The sequence below is a fragment of the Oncorhynchus clarkii genome, chromosome 4 (genome assembly GCF_045791955.1).
Source record: "Oncorhynchus clarkii lewisi isolate Uvic-CL-2024 chromosome 4, UVic_Ocla_1.0, whole genome shotgun sequence".
Classification (NCBI taxonomy): domain Eukaryota; kingdom Metazoa; phylum Chordata; class Actinopteri; order Salmoniformes; family Salmonidae; genus Oncorhynchus; species Oncorhynchus clarkii.
The window spans coordinates 63,358,762-63,372,266 of NC_092150.1; the positions used below are offsets into that span (position 1 = coordinate 63,358,762).

At 43.6% G+C, this 13,505-nt stretch overlaps 1 protein-coding gene across 14 annotated transcripts in view; it reads right to left on the bottom strand.

Annotated features, from left to right (window-relative positions):
• LOC139407083 (erythrocyte membrane protein band 4.1 like 2) overlaps window positions 1-13,505 on the bottom strand; it is a 93,790-nt gene that overhangs the window by 42,235 nt on the left and 38,050 nt on the right. For 10 of the 14 annotated variants that reach the window (XM_071150450.1, XM_071150448.1, XM_071150447.1 and 7 more), the window contains exons 1-3: window positions 8,825-9,018; window positions 3,967-4,553; window positions 2,944-3,174 (exon numbers count right to left, since the gene is read on the bottom strand). In XM_071150450.1, the coding sequence (XP_071006551.1) occupies window positions 2,944-3,174; window positions 3,967-4,539 (804 nt within the window). In that variant the 5' untranslated portion in view covers window positions 4,540-4,553; window positions 8,825-9,018. Of the gene's footprint in view, window positions 1-2,943; window positions 3,175-3,966; window positions 4,554-6,529; window positions 6,636-8,824; window positions 9,019-13,505 lie in introns of those variants that run through there. The other 4 variants (XM_071150442.1, XM_071150439.1, XM_071150441.1 and 1 more) reach the window with 2 other exon arrangements.

The window sequence follows — 13,505 nt, forward strand, 5'->3', positions numbered from 1 at the left end:
CCACATCCAGCTCCCAGATTGCAATTCCCATGGCTTCCACTAGATGTCAACAATCTTTGTTCAAGGTTTCAGGCTTGTTTCTTCCCAAATGAGGAAGAATTATGAGTTTTATTACTGGGACTCAGTATTGGAAATCAGTCTGTGAAATCAGTCTGTGCGCACGCGACGAAGAGGACGCGCACCTGCTAATATTGTTTTCCTATTGAACATACTTCTTTCCGTATGAAATATTATAGTTTAATTACAGGGTACCTGAGGATTGAATAGAAACGTATTTTGACTTGTTTTAACAAAGTTTAGCGGTAGCTTTTAGGATTCCTTTCTCTGCATGTTGAACGAGTGGATTACTCAAATAGATGGCGTCAACTAAACTGACATTTTGGGATATAAAGAAGGATTTTATCTAACAAAACTACATGTTGTAGCTGGGACCCTTTGGATTGAAAATCAGAGGAAGATTTTCAAAAAGTAAGTGAATATTTCATCGCTATTTGTGATTTTATGAAGCCTGTGCTGGTGGAAAAATATGTTGTGGGGCGCTGTCTGCAAACAATCGCATGCTTTCACTGTAAAGCCTATTGTAAATCGGACAGTGCAGTTAGATTAACACGAATTTAAGCTTTTAACCGATATAAGACACTTGTATGTACCTTAATGTTTAATATCCATCATTTTTATGATTATTTATTTTAATTGCGCGCCCTCCAATTTCACCAGAAGTTGTCGACAGGTGTCCCGCGAGCCCCAAGTTAAGCTAGCCAAGACTAACACAAACAAAATGACTATACAGCTGCAAGTAGGTCGGATTTTTGATTTGGCTACATTGAACAACATAGCAGTTTTCGGCATGTTTTGTTATTTCTGTATAACAAAAAATCTACGACGAAGTTACGTCTTTTACAATGAAATTGTGCCAGCTCTATTCACAATACATACACTGAGTGTACAAAACATTAAGAACACCTGCTCTTTCCATGACAGACTGACCAGGTAAAAATAGGTGAAAGCTATGATCCCTTATTGATGTCACTTAAAAAAAAAAAAAATTTAAGCCTCGAGACAATTAAGAGATTTGGTAAGACAAAAGATTTAAGTTCCTTTGAAAGGGGTATGATAGTAGGTGCCAGACGCACCGGTTTTTCAAGCTCAACAGTTTCCTGACGAATTGAGGGTGCAACTCAATATTAGGAAGGTGTTCTCAATGTTTTGTACACTCAGTGTATATAATTGAGCAAATATTATCCATCACCTTTAACCTTACATCTCCAACTCTCCCCAGTGTGAGTTTAAAATAAAAATAAATTACGTGATATGAGACTGCACAAAATGTGATTGTTACGCAACAGGACAGTTAACCTGCAGTACCCTCAAACCAAGGCATGCTGCCTGCTAATTGTCTATATACTGTGTTTCAACTTGTCAATTTCAAATTATTTTCAAACAAGTTTTATTTGACAGTTTGAATTGAAGTGTGTTCCGCCTCCTCAATAATTCACATAGAAGTACACCATTTCATTGTGGTGGACAATTGAAGTTTGAGGCATTACGATGAGACGGACAAAATTTGCTCTTTGATGCGAGCCCAAGCACTTCTCCAGTGTTTCCTCGGGTCAAGTATGCAGACATTTGCGCATCTCCAGTCAGAACAGAACCTGCACAAACTTTTTCCCACTGTCACATTTTCTGGCTGGCGCCCCATTGCTTTCATTATTGTTTTCCTTACTAATAATAACTTTGGACATGTGTGCGTTCCTATCAAAGTAAGTGCCTTATTACGCTATGATAATCGTTTCTGTATATCGTGTTATGTTGTTTGTACTGTAATACACCATATGGCGCATAATGGTTTGTGTGGTAGTCATGTATTTACTGTTTATTCACATTTTTCAAGTACTTGTGACAAATAATGTATTCTTATTTTTGCATAGATTATAATGGACACATGTAAAATGCTTTTTTGAAGGTTTTACTGATTATGATGAGCTAATGCTAAGCCATATTAACCCACTATGTGTGGAGCCATGTTTGTTGACATCATTCAACGCATTCTGGGTGTCATGCAAACGCCTGTCAGACCAAAGATATTTTAGCAAGATGTTATAACAAGGTGAAGATGTTGTAACAAGGTGAAGGGACGGTTCACTCGTCTTTCGAGTAAACTTCCAGAAGTCAATGATGGGAAGTGAATTACGGTAGACGACACAACCCCTTCAACCTTCAACATGCATACTGATAACAGACCCAACTCATCTTGTCACCTCTTCTTATCTTTGGTTGAGGCAGAAAAAACAAACATGGTGGTGCACACAAACTACCCACTAGGCAGATTACTTTAGACTTTTAGAAAGTGTTTTACTAAATTATTTTGATGATTGGTAAGCTCACCCGTGATGTGTTTAATTGTAAATAGTAAATGCTTTCAGTTAATACGTATTATGGTTTCTGTCAGCTAAGAGTGAGCTTGTTAGCTCACTATTTACACAGTTAGCGCTAGGACCGATGTAGCCTACATTTTCTGATTTGGATGAGAATTGTGTTACGCTGTTGCTACTTCTGTGAATGTCTGAAAATTGCATCCATAAATAAACTGCAAACGTCGAGGACATAACGTTTGTGCAAAATGTTTTGTGAAAAAATAACAGTGTGGCCAGCTCAAACACTGACCGCTGCGTCAATCGTAACTCAACGTTTAATGAAGTGTTCTAATCACACCGGTTTGTGCGTACGCTGCAGGGGCCACTGTAGAATGATCACAATCCTGTGTTCGTACGCGTCAAAGGGTTAAACACTATCTTAACATCTGGTCTGACTTCTATCACCAATATTAAACCATATGATCTGAAGTGTCCAGAAACAATTATATTTTGGGGTTTGTCCGGGATCTGGACTTTGATCGTGTGTGTTACTTTGCTTAGAACAACCATAAATATTGAAGAGACTTACCTCCACCTCACAGGGGAACTGGCTTCCATCAAGCATGGTCACGTGACACATCACCATCTTCACCTTCTTGGTCAGTTTCAGTGGTGACTTGATAAAAGAATGTCCACCCTCAGGCTTCGGGCTCTCTTCCTCGTCTTTCTTCTCCTCTCCTCCTTCCTCTGCCTCCTTGTTCTCCTCTTCTGCTGCGCTCTTCTCCTGAGATTCCTCTGCTGCTTTCTCCTCCTTAGCAGGCTAGACACAAATCACCAAGAGGAGATTCACAGAGCGAACAAGAAAAACCCTTCACATCCACAAAGGCCATTTTGTCAACAGTGGTTTGTCAAAGAGTAGCCTAGTTCTGCTTAGTGCCATCAATTCTGTCAGCACAGATCTGTACGGAGAACCATAGTGTAACTTCTATCGCGGTACACACAGCTTTTAACCAGCACTCATTATGTTTTCCATTGGCTTGATCAGTGTAGATGATGTCATTGGGCGGATCAAAGTCTTAAAACATGGAAAAGGGCTGGGGGTTTGGCTGGAATATCGACAAGCACAACGAGGAGATGTTTCTTCTGCAGCATAATAGCTTACAGCGATTCCAACGTAATAAAATCATAAAGGACAAATGAGGGGAACATTCAACATCTCTATGCTAAGTGATATGTACCTTCTTTGTGACTGACTGACTAATACTCCTAACAGGGTTGAAGGAGGAACCTTGACAGAGAGATCTAGTGACAGAGAGATCTAGTGAAGTGAGCTAAGTGGCACCAATTCCTCAGGGCCCCTGCTTGGCTTGCTGTGATTGAATCAGGTCGTGTGACTGCAAGGTCAACGATGACACGCTACTGTCAGACAGCCAGCAGAGAAGACCATCTTGATAAGCAGAGCTATAGTAAATAGAGTAATCTGGGTTCTCATCTGCCAGAGAGGAAATCAAATCTAAATCTGAGAATCGTTGAATTGAAAAACACAAGCAAAGATAATGGAGAAACAGTAAGAGGTGTGTGGTGTTAATATGGCCAATATAGGCTAGCATACCTGAGTGTCTGCACTGCCAGTGGAATGATTCTCCTCCTCTTTTTCCTCCAATTTCACTTCCTCTTTCTGTTCTGGTTTCGGCTCTCCGTTAATTTTCTCTTCTTCCACCTGTGGTTGGGCTGCTGTGGGCGATGACGTCTGCTCTGCCTCAGCCTGCTCCCCCTTCTCACCGTCCTCCTCCTTCACGGAGGCAACGCCTGCCTCCTCCTTGGCTGCAGCCTGGCTCTCTTTGGGTCCCACCTGGCTCTGAGACTTCTGCTTCTTAAGCCATGGAGGGAGGAACCTGGAGATCCCTTTCTTCTCTGAGGCTGGTGGTGAGGCTGGGGTGTCCTCGCCCTCCTGTGGTGTGGCGTTGTCAGCTGGCTGGGCCTCCTCCTGCTTCTCCTTGGCCTCTGCGGGGGCCTCGGCTGAGTCGGTGGCCGGAGCGGGGTGGTCGTTGGCGGACTGCTCTGCGGCCTTGGCCTCGTCTGTCTGGTTGGTGGCTGCTGGTTCTGATTCAGGTGCTGCAGGCTGCTCCTCTGCCTTCTCCGGCTCTTTCCTCACCTCCGTCTCAGATCCCACCTCTGTCGTCATGGTCCCCAGTCACACTGCACACAGAGAGAAAGAGGGATAGAGTTAAATCAGGAAAAGATAACATCGTATCATATTTATTCCCAAATCACTAGCTAATAATAAAAGAGCCAGGGCCTAAAACGAACCTTTTGGTCCACTAACCAAAATATCACAGAGGAGACAAATTTTCATCTGCCCCTTTAAGGGAGGGAAGTTAGCGGTGTAACGCGACTTAAGTCATGTTCATTCCTGTGAGATTAAGAGTCTGAGTAGTAGCCGGATTGTCTTCCCTAATAGATGAAATGTAACATTGAGAAACAACCTAGTTTGTGAACAAAACTTTGTAAATAGCCAAGAAACACAACGACAAAGTCTCACTTCAGTGAACTTTAGTTTCAAGTAAATTAAGCCACATTTTATGCCTGTGCGTTGTCATGTTGCTTGTTTTAGGTTGGTCAAATTGTAAATAAATGTATTGTCTACGTTGTGTTCTTTTTTTCTTCTCATGTAACACAACACCGCAATTCGAAAGACGGTGAGGACGTCATAATATCAGCAGCATTTTTGTCAGCCGTGTTTCATTGTGACGGATTTCTTTGACATTATGTAATTGGAGCGAACTAAAATGTTATGTGGGGTGATGGTACAAAAGGCCATTGGCCATCAATGGCTGGCTGCTAAGGGGCTAACTGCATCTCCCACCAGAGAAGAGCAGTGGCCCCAGGCAGGGTTTCAACCCAAATATCAGTGACAAGGGAACAGCTCTGCACAACGCATTTACTCATTCACCATGACAACAGGACTCAAGGGCAAGAGGTTAAGGTTCGCCACGCCTCTCTCAGTATCACAGAAAATGGCACGGCTCAAAATAAAACAACGCAATGATATTACAGCTGCCTGAGTCTCTGGGTAATGGCGTTTCGACAGTAATTGGGTTGGAAGCGTCATGTTCCAGAGAGGAGGACATAGCCTCTGGAATTAAATGGACAAGGCGCTGCAGGGTGGAGCAATGACTCTCTGTAGAGACTAATTCACTTAAATCAAATGATCTACCCTGACTAAATCGGTTTATTTCCTTTCTCCTGATAACAAATGTGATTGCATTGTAAACCTCTGTAGAATAAAGTCAGAATTGATCATGTACCTGGCATTCCATGGTTCACTTCAGTTAAACTATTCTTGTAGCAATCATTATGAGAGCGCACGCACACACACACGGAACAATATTCTGGGTTACATGCAGGGGCGATTTATAAATAGAAAAATGGTCCCTCACGCATGACTAGCCAACGAGTTACGAAGAAGAGGAGCCATTTTATGGTCTTTTTTTGGTTCCACACATTTTACAAGGGGTCATGTGACAAGTTGACAGGGGAATTAAGGGAGGCAGCAGCTGAGAAGACTCAGGGAAGAGTTGAAAATGTAACCAAGAAAAATATTATTCTATCCAGAACTAACAGGGATGAGCGACACTTTAGTAGCAAAATGTAACAGAATGAACAGGCTAGGAGAACACATTTTGGCCTTCTTCAATTCAGATTAGGTTTAATCAGGTTAAGGCCAAGAAGACGAATACAATTGCAACGAATACAATTACATTGAGGCCGATAAGAAAACTGTGCCGCCGACACGCATCGACAACAGTGAGCATTCAGACCCTGATAACAAGGAACAGATGGTTTACCGTCAGACTTTATTCAATTTAAGAAAATAATCAACCTAACTCCACAAATGGCATTGTAACAGACACCACTTCCTCACTGATGTGCGGGGCTACATTCAGGACACACAAAAACACAAATAAAGACAAGATGTGTAGGTCTAAGCTACACATCAAATGGTTCAAATTAGGCCAATAAATCACACAATCCACTGCAAAGAAATCGTCTACATCTAGGCCTAATCTAATCAAAAGAAAATAGTATTTTTAACATAACATCAATTCCCTGATAATCCTAACCTGAATGTAGTGCAGGGTCAGGCTGGTAAATGAAATCACAACAGAGATTACCTGAAATAGAATACCATGTTGAATACCACAGCCTACAGGTTCAAAACTCAGAGCATATTTCTACCAATTTGCCACAGGGGAGTGACTTGCTCAGCCATTCAGTGGAACCAGGATCTGGCCACCCCAGCAGACTGCAGGCTAAATCCCAAATCTGCAAACGCTTGCACATCATGGGAGTAAGTGAAACAACACAGCCTGTCAAAACCAATCTGGGTCCTTGTCAGCAAAAAAACAAAATGGCCTCTCCATAGAGACATATGACTGACGTGCTCTCTCGTCACCTCATGCCGTCAGATGGTATTTTCTTTAAGAGGCTAATGTCACAGACATAATCCAGCAGACAGAACAGACTGGAAGTCACAGCCTCAACACACACACACTGGTTCTGGAGGTGGGTGGTGGTTAGCCTAAGTGTTAACGCTCGTAAAAACACGCATCTCGATCTACAGCTATATAATAATCAGTTACGCTAGGAGAACTGTGGGTGTGACAGTCTGGGGTATTTTAAGCATGTCGGCGTGAGTTTTGTTTGCTGTACACCTCCAGCCCAAGTGTAGGCTATATGGAGCGTGTTAAGTGATAAGAAATTTAGCTTATCCCCAGTCAAATCAAACACTTCACCTCCCTACACCCTAACACAGCCTATTGTTTCATTACACTAATTAGACAGGTTTGGACAATTAAAGTACACTGATTGCAGTGACAAAGTCTGGAATCAAAACCATTAAGACATTTCTAAGAGACACACAATACGCAAATTATCATATTTTTTTTTCAATGTTCTCAGGTAGTCCCAAGAACTGACATGAAGCAACACTGGCAGTCTGTGATAAAGATCATTTCTCTGCTCATTCCCAACTGGCTGCAGTGTCCGCTTTTTCCTCCTGCAGCAAGCAGGTCTCTAGTTATGTTTCAGCCTCTCCTTCCATCTCGCCCAGGGCAACAACTCCCCAGACAGGAGATTCAAGGCCTCTTTCCCCCCCACCTCTCTCTCCCCTCGCTCTCATTCCCACACTGCTAAACAACAATAGGACTTGCATGCTCTCACATACCCACTCTGGATCTGGGAAATCTCCATGTAGCCTTGTACTCAAAATGGAAATGCAGATCATGCGTGGACTGAAAATGTTCCCCCCACCCCCTCCCATCTAGCTTGCCGTAAGCGCTTCCCCCCATATGTCCTTTCTATATGAATTAAATGTTTATGGCATGCCTTATGTAACTTGGCTAAACCATCTGGTACCTCTCAAACTGGTTTCCTCCTGCATGCAGAAGAGTCTCCTAGTAGCAAACACCAAGTCTAAACCCATTGAAATTGTTATCAGTTAGCAGCTTATTTCTCGATCAACCTCTTTAAAACAGTTTTTTTTTGGTGCAACAGAGCTTTAGAGTAGTAATTGTACTTGATAGAGTCTCTTCTTAAATGGGGAAACCGGAGAGACAGAGAGAGAGAGAAAAAAGCACGTCGTTAAGAGCGCTCCTATACTGTGGCGCTGGTCTGGGGATTGTTTTGCTTAGGTTCTGCTCCCCACCGAGGCATACCATACCGGGAATGCTGCAGCTTCAAAAGGATTTGCGACAGGCAGGCTTTCATTTCCCCCTCATCCCAGGACTCATCCCAGGACTCTATCCCCCCCCCCCCCAATAAAAACATCCCCCAGACAGTGGCAGGAGAATCCATTAGAGAGGAGCTGCCGTTCCGTTTCATCTTTAGACACAGGTTAGCGGATTTGTTGTAGTACAGTGTCGCAACTCTTTATCAAGCCCTTGTATCTTCTGGCTTTGTGACATTACACACGGTCACCGGCTGCGCACACATGCATTATGAAGTCACGTCTCATAACACACCGGGTCAGACACTGTGCTTGGCAAAACAAGGATGTCACTGCAACAACAACCAGGACAACGCCCCTCACTGATTATTCCAATCAAATCACTGGTTAATTAAATGACAGCTGGACAATGACTAGGCAAAGTCAATTTGCCAGTATTTTTTAAAAATATTATCACATTTATTGGTCACATACACATGTATAGCAGATGTTATTGCGGGTGTAGCGAAATGCTTGTTCATTACCACATCTACTCAATCGTATGACCCATGAGCTCCAGGAACGGCTGAACTCTGAACACTCTTTGCGTCCAGCTAAACTCAAAACAGCTGACCTCACATTCTATCAAAGTGATTGGCAGATGAACTGCATTGACTATTAGCCAGCCGTGTCAGCCTCAGTACAGTAACCCAGTGCACCGCTGTGGTGTGGCGCTGGGTGTGAGTACAGAGCAGCACCTTACCGTGATCTCTCCCCCCGCTGACGACCGACTCAAGACTCGGTCCTTTCCTTTCACCGTCCTGTGCTGTATTCCAGCTGATCAACCTCCTCCTGCTCTATACACTGCTGTCATTACCGCACCAAACTCAGGGGGACAGGCATAGACCGAGAGAAGAATGAGGGCGAGAGAGGAAGCCAAACTCTGCTGAGAGAGAATGGGGGAGGGAGGAGGGAGAGGGTGAGCGAAGGAGGCAGACCCCACCCCGGCTGTGTATGTGCCAAGAGATGGATTGTTAATGGACACTTGTGTTCAGGGACCAAGGCTAATCAACTCCTTCGCTCACTCCATCCTTTTCCTTTTCCCTGGCCCTGCCGCCTTTCACTGGCACAGGCATGCCAGTCCTCTCCTCTCTCCTTGGGGGACACCAGCTTGGTGCTGCAGCAGCTAGCTAACCACACACACACACACACACAAACATTCACACGCAGAGCTATTGCGGGTTGGCTCCCATCTAACCTAAATGACAGGAGTTTAAAGAGCTCTGAGGAGCCTGTCCTCAAAGGAAAGTTTCACACACCATTCCAGACTGTAGACAAGATGTACTATTCTCAGCACCTATTCTCACAAGCATCAACATGGTGTTATAACTCATTATTCTAATGGTGTTAGCAGGCGAGCACCTAAATTACATTTTGGCCAAATCTTTATCCTAGTATTAGTGCTAATTTCACACATTGGGTGACAGATGGGAGGGCTCAAGTCATGTCGTTGTACAGTGAAACAGACGGGTGAACTGCATTGGCAAAACAGTACACACGATAGAGGGTCTTAGCAGCCATGTTGCCAACAGTAGTGCACCGTAGTAGGATCCAGCAGAAAATGATGCTAGGGATGGGCATTTGAGAAACAATTTTTAGAACATAAGGCCTGCACATTTATCTATATGCCAACAGTGCGCAACAATGCCTAATTTATCAGAACCATTACAGATAACAAATCCTAATTTGTATACAGTGGCACCATATATACAGTGGCTTCAGAGAGTATTCACACCCCTTGACTTTTCCCACATTTTGTTGTGCTACAGCATGAATTTTAAATGAATTAAAATGGAGATATGTCACTGGCCTACACACAATACTCCATAATGTCAAAGTGGATTTATGTTTTTAGACACAAATGATTTAAAAATGAAAAGCTGAAATGTCTTGAGTCAATACATATTGAACCCCATTGTTAAATAGACGGGACACAATTATTCCAAAACTGCAGCGCTCGTTGTTGGAACACATATGTCCCTACTTCAGTCAACCAGTCCATTTTGAATTTGCGATAAAAAAAACTGTCATCATTTGGCAAAGAATGTAGCTTGTGTATCCCATCAGTTAGATCCGTTTTTAATAGGCGTTTATTTCTGTAGGCCTAACGGGAGCGCTACTCAGCACGTGTGTCAGCGTACTCAGCACGTGTGTGTAGAGCTGGTGGTCGGGACGCAATTGACTGCGTGAGACGGAGGGAAAAGGGAATTTAGGGAGAAGCGTGATGCTTGGTTTCTTTATTGCTGTGCCCCGCAAATGCACATGTAGACATGGAATACCAGAGTGAAAGCAAATTAACGTGGTCTTCCAAGACAAAATTCCGCTCTCTGGTAAAATATTTTTTTGACGGCTGTATTACTCATGCTCATCCCCCAAATGATGCAGAGGCATTTTTAGGGAGGCGCACTCTGAAGTAGAGTTGGTGTCCCCAAAGTGTGCACTATGAAGTGATGCGTGCCCCAAGAGAGAGCAAGATAAAAACTGCTTGTCGTGCTTAATGGGGGAGGAGGCAGGATGGATAACAGGGTCTATGGGCACAGACTCATCAGTGGGAGGGTCACAGCAGGATTAAACTAAGAGGAATGTCCAGACGCCCCAAAGGATGAAAAGACCACAGACAAAAGGAACTAATTGCCCGGGTCTCATGGCACAAAATGTCAATTTTCTCTTTCCTCTAAAGCCCTTTATTGAAGTCAAATGACAATGAGTTCTGCTGTTAGATGGATACGGGGGAGAGCGAAAAGCCACAAGTGTTGGAATGAAGCTTTCATTTTTTAACCACTATGTACAGCAGTGCCCAGAGCACAAGCCTATCTTATTTCCATCAAACAGACGCAAGGCATAACACACATGCTTTTAAACTGAACAAAAATATAAAAACCGCAACATTTCAAAGATTCTACTACTGAGTTACAGAAAATCTGTCAATTGAAAGCAATTCTAATCTATGGACTTCACGTGACTGGGAAATACAGACATCGGTCGGTCACAGATTGTAGGGGCGTGGATCAGAAAACCAGTCAGTATCTGGTGTGACCACCATTTGCCTCACGCAGCGAGACACATCTCCGTCGCATAGAGTTGTCCCATTCCTCTTCAATGGCTTTACGGAGTTGCTGGATATTGTCGGGAACTGGCACGCTGTCGTACACGTCGATCCAGAGCATCCCAAACATGCTCAACTGGTGACATGTCTGGTGAGTGTGCAGGCCATGGAAGAACTGGGACATTTTCAGCTTCCAGGAATTAAACTAAGAGGAATATCCAGATGCCCCAAAGGATGAAAAGACAATGGGCTATGCATTACCATAAGGTAACGGCGGCGGATGAATGGCACTGCAATGGGCCTCAGGTTCTCATCCTGGTATCTCTGTGCATTGAAATTGCCATTGATAAAATGCAATTGTGTTCGTTGTCCATAGCTTATGCCTGCCCATACCATAACCCCACCAACACTATGGGGCACTTGTTCACAACGTTGACATCAGCAAACTGCCATACACGGTCTGCCATTGGCCTGGTATTTCCTAAAAAAAATGTTGGAGGCGGCTTATGGTGGAGAAATTACCATAAAATTATTTGGCAACAGCTCTGGTGGACATTCCTGCAGTCAGCATGCCAATTGCACGCTCCCTCAAAACTTGAGACATCTGTGGCAATGTGTTGTGTGGCATTGTGTTGTGTGACAAAAAGTGCACCTGTGTAATGATCATGCTGTTTAATCAGCTTCTTGATATGCCACACCTGTCAGGTGAATAGATTATATTCACAAAGGAGAAATGCTCACTAACTAGGATGTAAAAAATGTGTGCACATTTAAGAGAAATACGCTTCTTGTACGTCTGGAACACTTCTGCAATCTTTTATTTCAGCTCATGTAAAGAGTTGGGCCCCTGTTTCATGTTGCGTTTATATTTTGTTCTGTGTATATTATCATTCACTCCACGAGTCAAAATAACCGTGGCTTGTCAGTGATGTAGGACGTGATTACATTTGAGACAGGGTATTCCTGCTCTTTGAAAACTCCTAGGCCTAGCACCGTCAGATAGGATAACAAAACAGACCCTGCAGTGTGATTCAATAACTTAAATTTGAATAAAGCAAACCTGCCAGAGACAACAGACCAATGTATGAGTTTCAGTCTGTCTCGCACACAAGGCACTGACTTACACACACACACACACAAAGCACAGTCCCAATGTTGGGATGCCTTACTTAAGTAAGAGTGTGGGAGCTAAAGGCGCCACTCAAGTGGGCTAAATTGGTTTTCCTTAGGAACACGTCTAAACCAAACTTTGTGCCCCATCTGGGATTTAGCCGAGTTGCTATAGCAACAGGAAGTTCCCAGTTGTGCATGCAGCTCACACTTTTAACTCGGCAGCAACAAAGAGGGTCACAAGCAGTAATGGTCTCAATGGCAAGAGAAAAGCCTGTTTGAATCGGTTTCCTCTAGAGTTCAGACTAACTCCACAGCATGGGGAGACTAAGTGTGCAGTGCCTCAGACTCAGTGGTGTGGAACAAATCGCTTTAATTAAAGTGTTTTTGAAATTAAATGAGAATCATGTTATGAGATGCTGGAACATTTTTACTTAGACATTTAGGAAGATCTAATTTGTTGGTCAATGCCAGTTAAACTCAAAATCATCAACAATTTAGTTCATCAAGACCTAGTAGCTTTACCCCATGTCATTAAAACCCACTTGTATTTGTGTACTGAGCCACCTAGCCCTAACACAACCTCAATTCCCCTTGTTTGCATAGTAAACTCCTTTGTGGTCTATGAATTCCTCCCATAGTGGCCATCCATCCCTGCGGCAGCAACTGTGAGACCAACGTTGTCTCCTCTACAATGACCTGCAGCCTGTGTGAGCACAACAATACAGGGATCAATCACTGTCAACTGCAGGGCTACTGTGTCCCACTGTTAGTCCAACAGCCCAGCCATAATGGCATCCCTTACATTAGACATTTTTATTTGTGTCATTTAGCAGACACTCGTATCCAGAGCGACCTACAGCGACCTAAGTGCCTTGCTGAAGGGCGCAGTGATTCGAACCAGCGACCTTTCAGTTACTGGCCCATCGCACTTAACCTCTAGGCTACCTTTCGCCCTACAACAGCCCTTCTGGGTGGCTCTCATTTACAGGGCCCAGTTGACCTCTGAATGACTTCGCAGTAAGGTATGTGTGGTGGCTGAAGGGAAAGATGGTAAAAAGCTAATTCTAGGACTCTTGAGAATCAATGAGACTCACTGGTTTAGATAGTAGCTGTGATCGAATAACCATACTAGCGTGCCACATACCTAAACTGCATACTATTTAGCATGTACTGTTTAGTAAAAAGGATGCAGTATCCCACGGTCGCAACGCAGTAGTGGCTCATG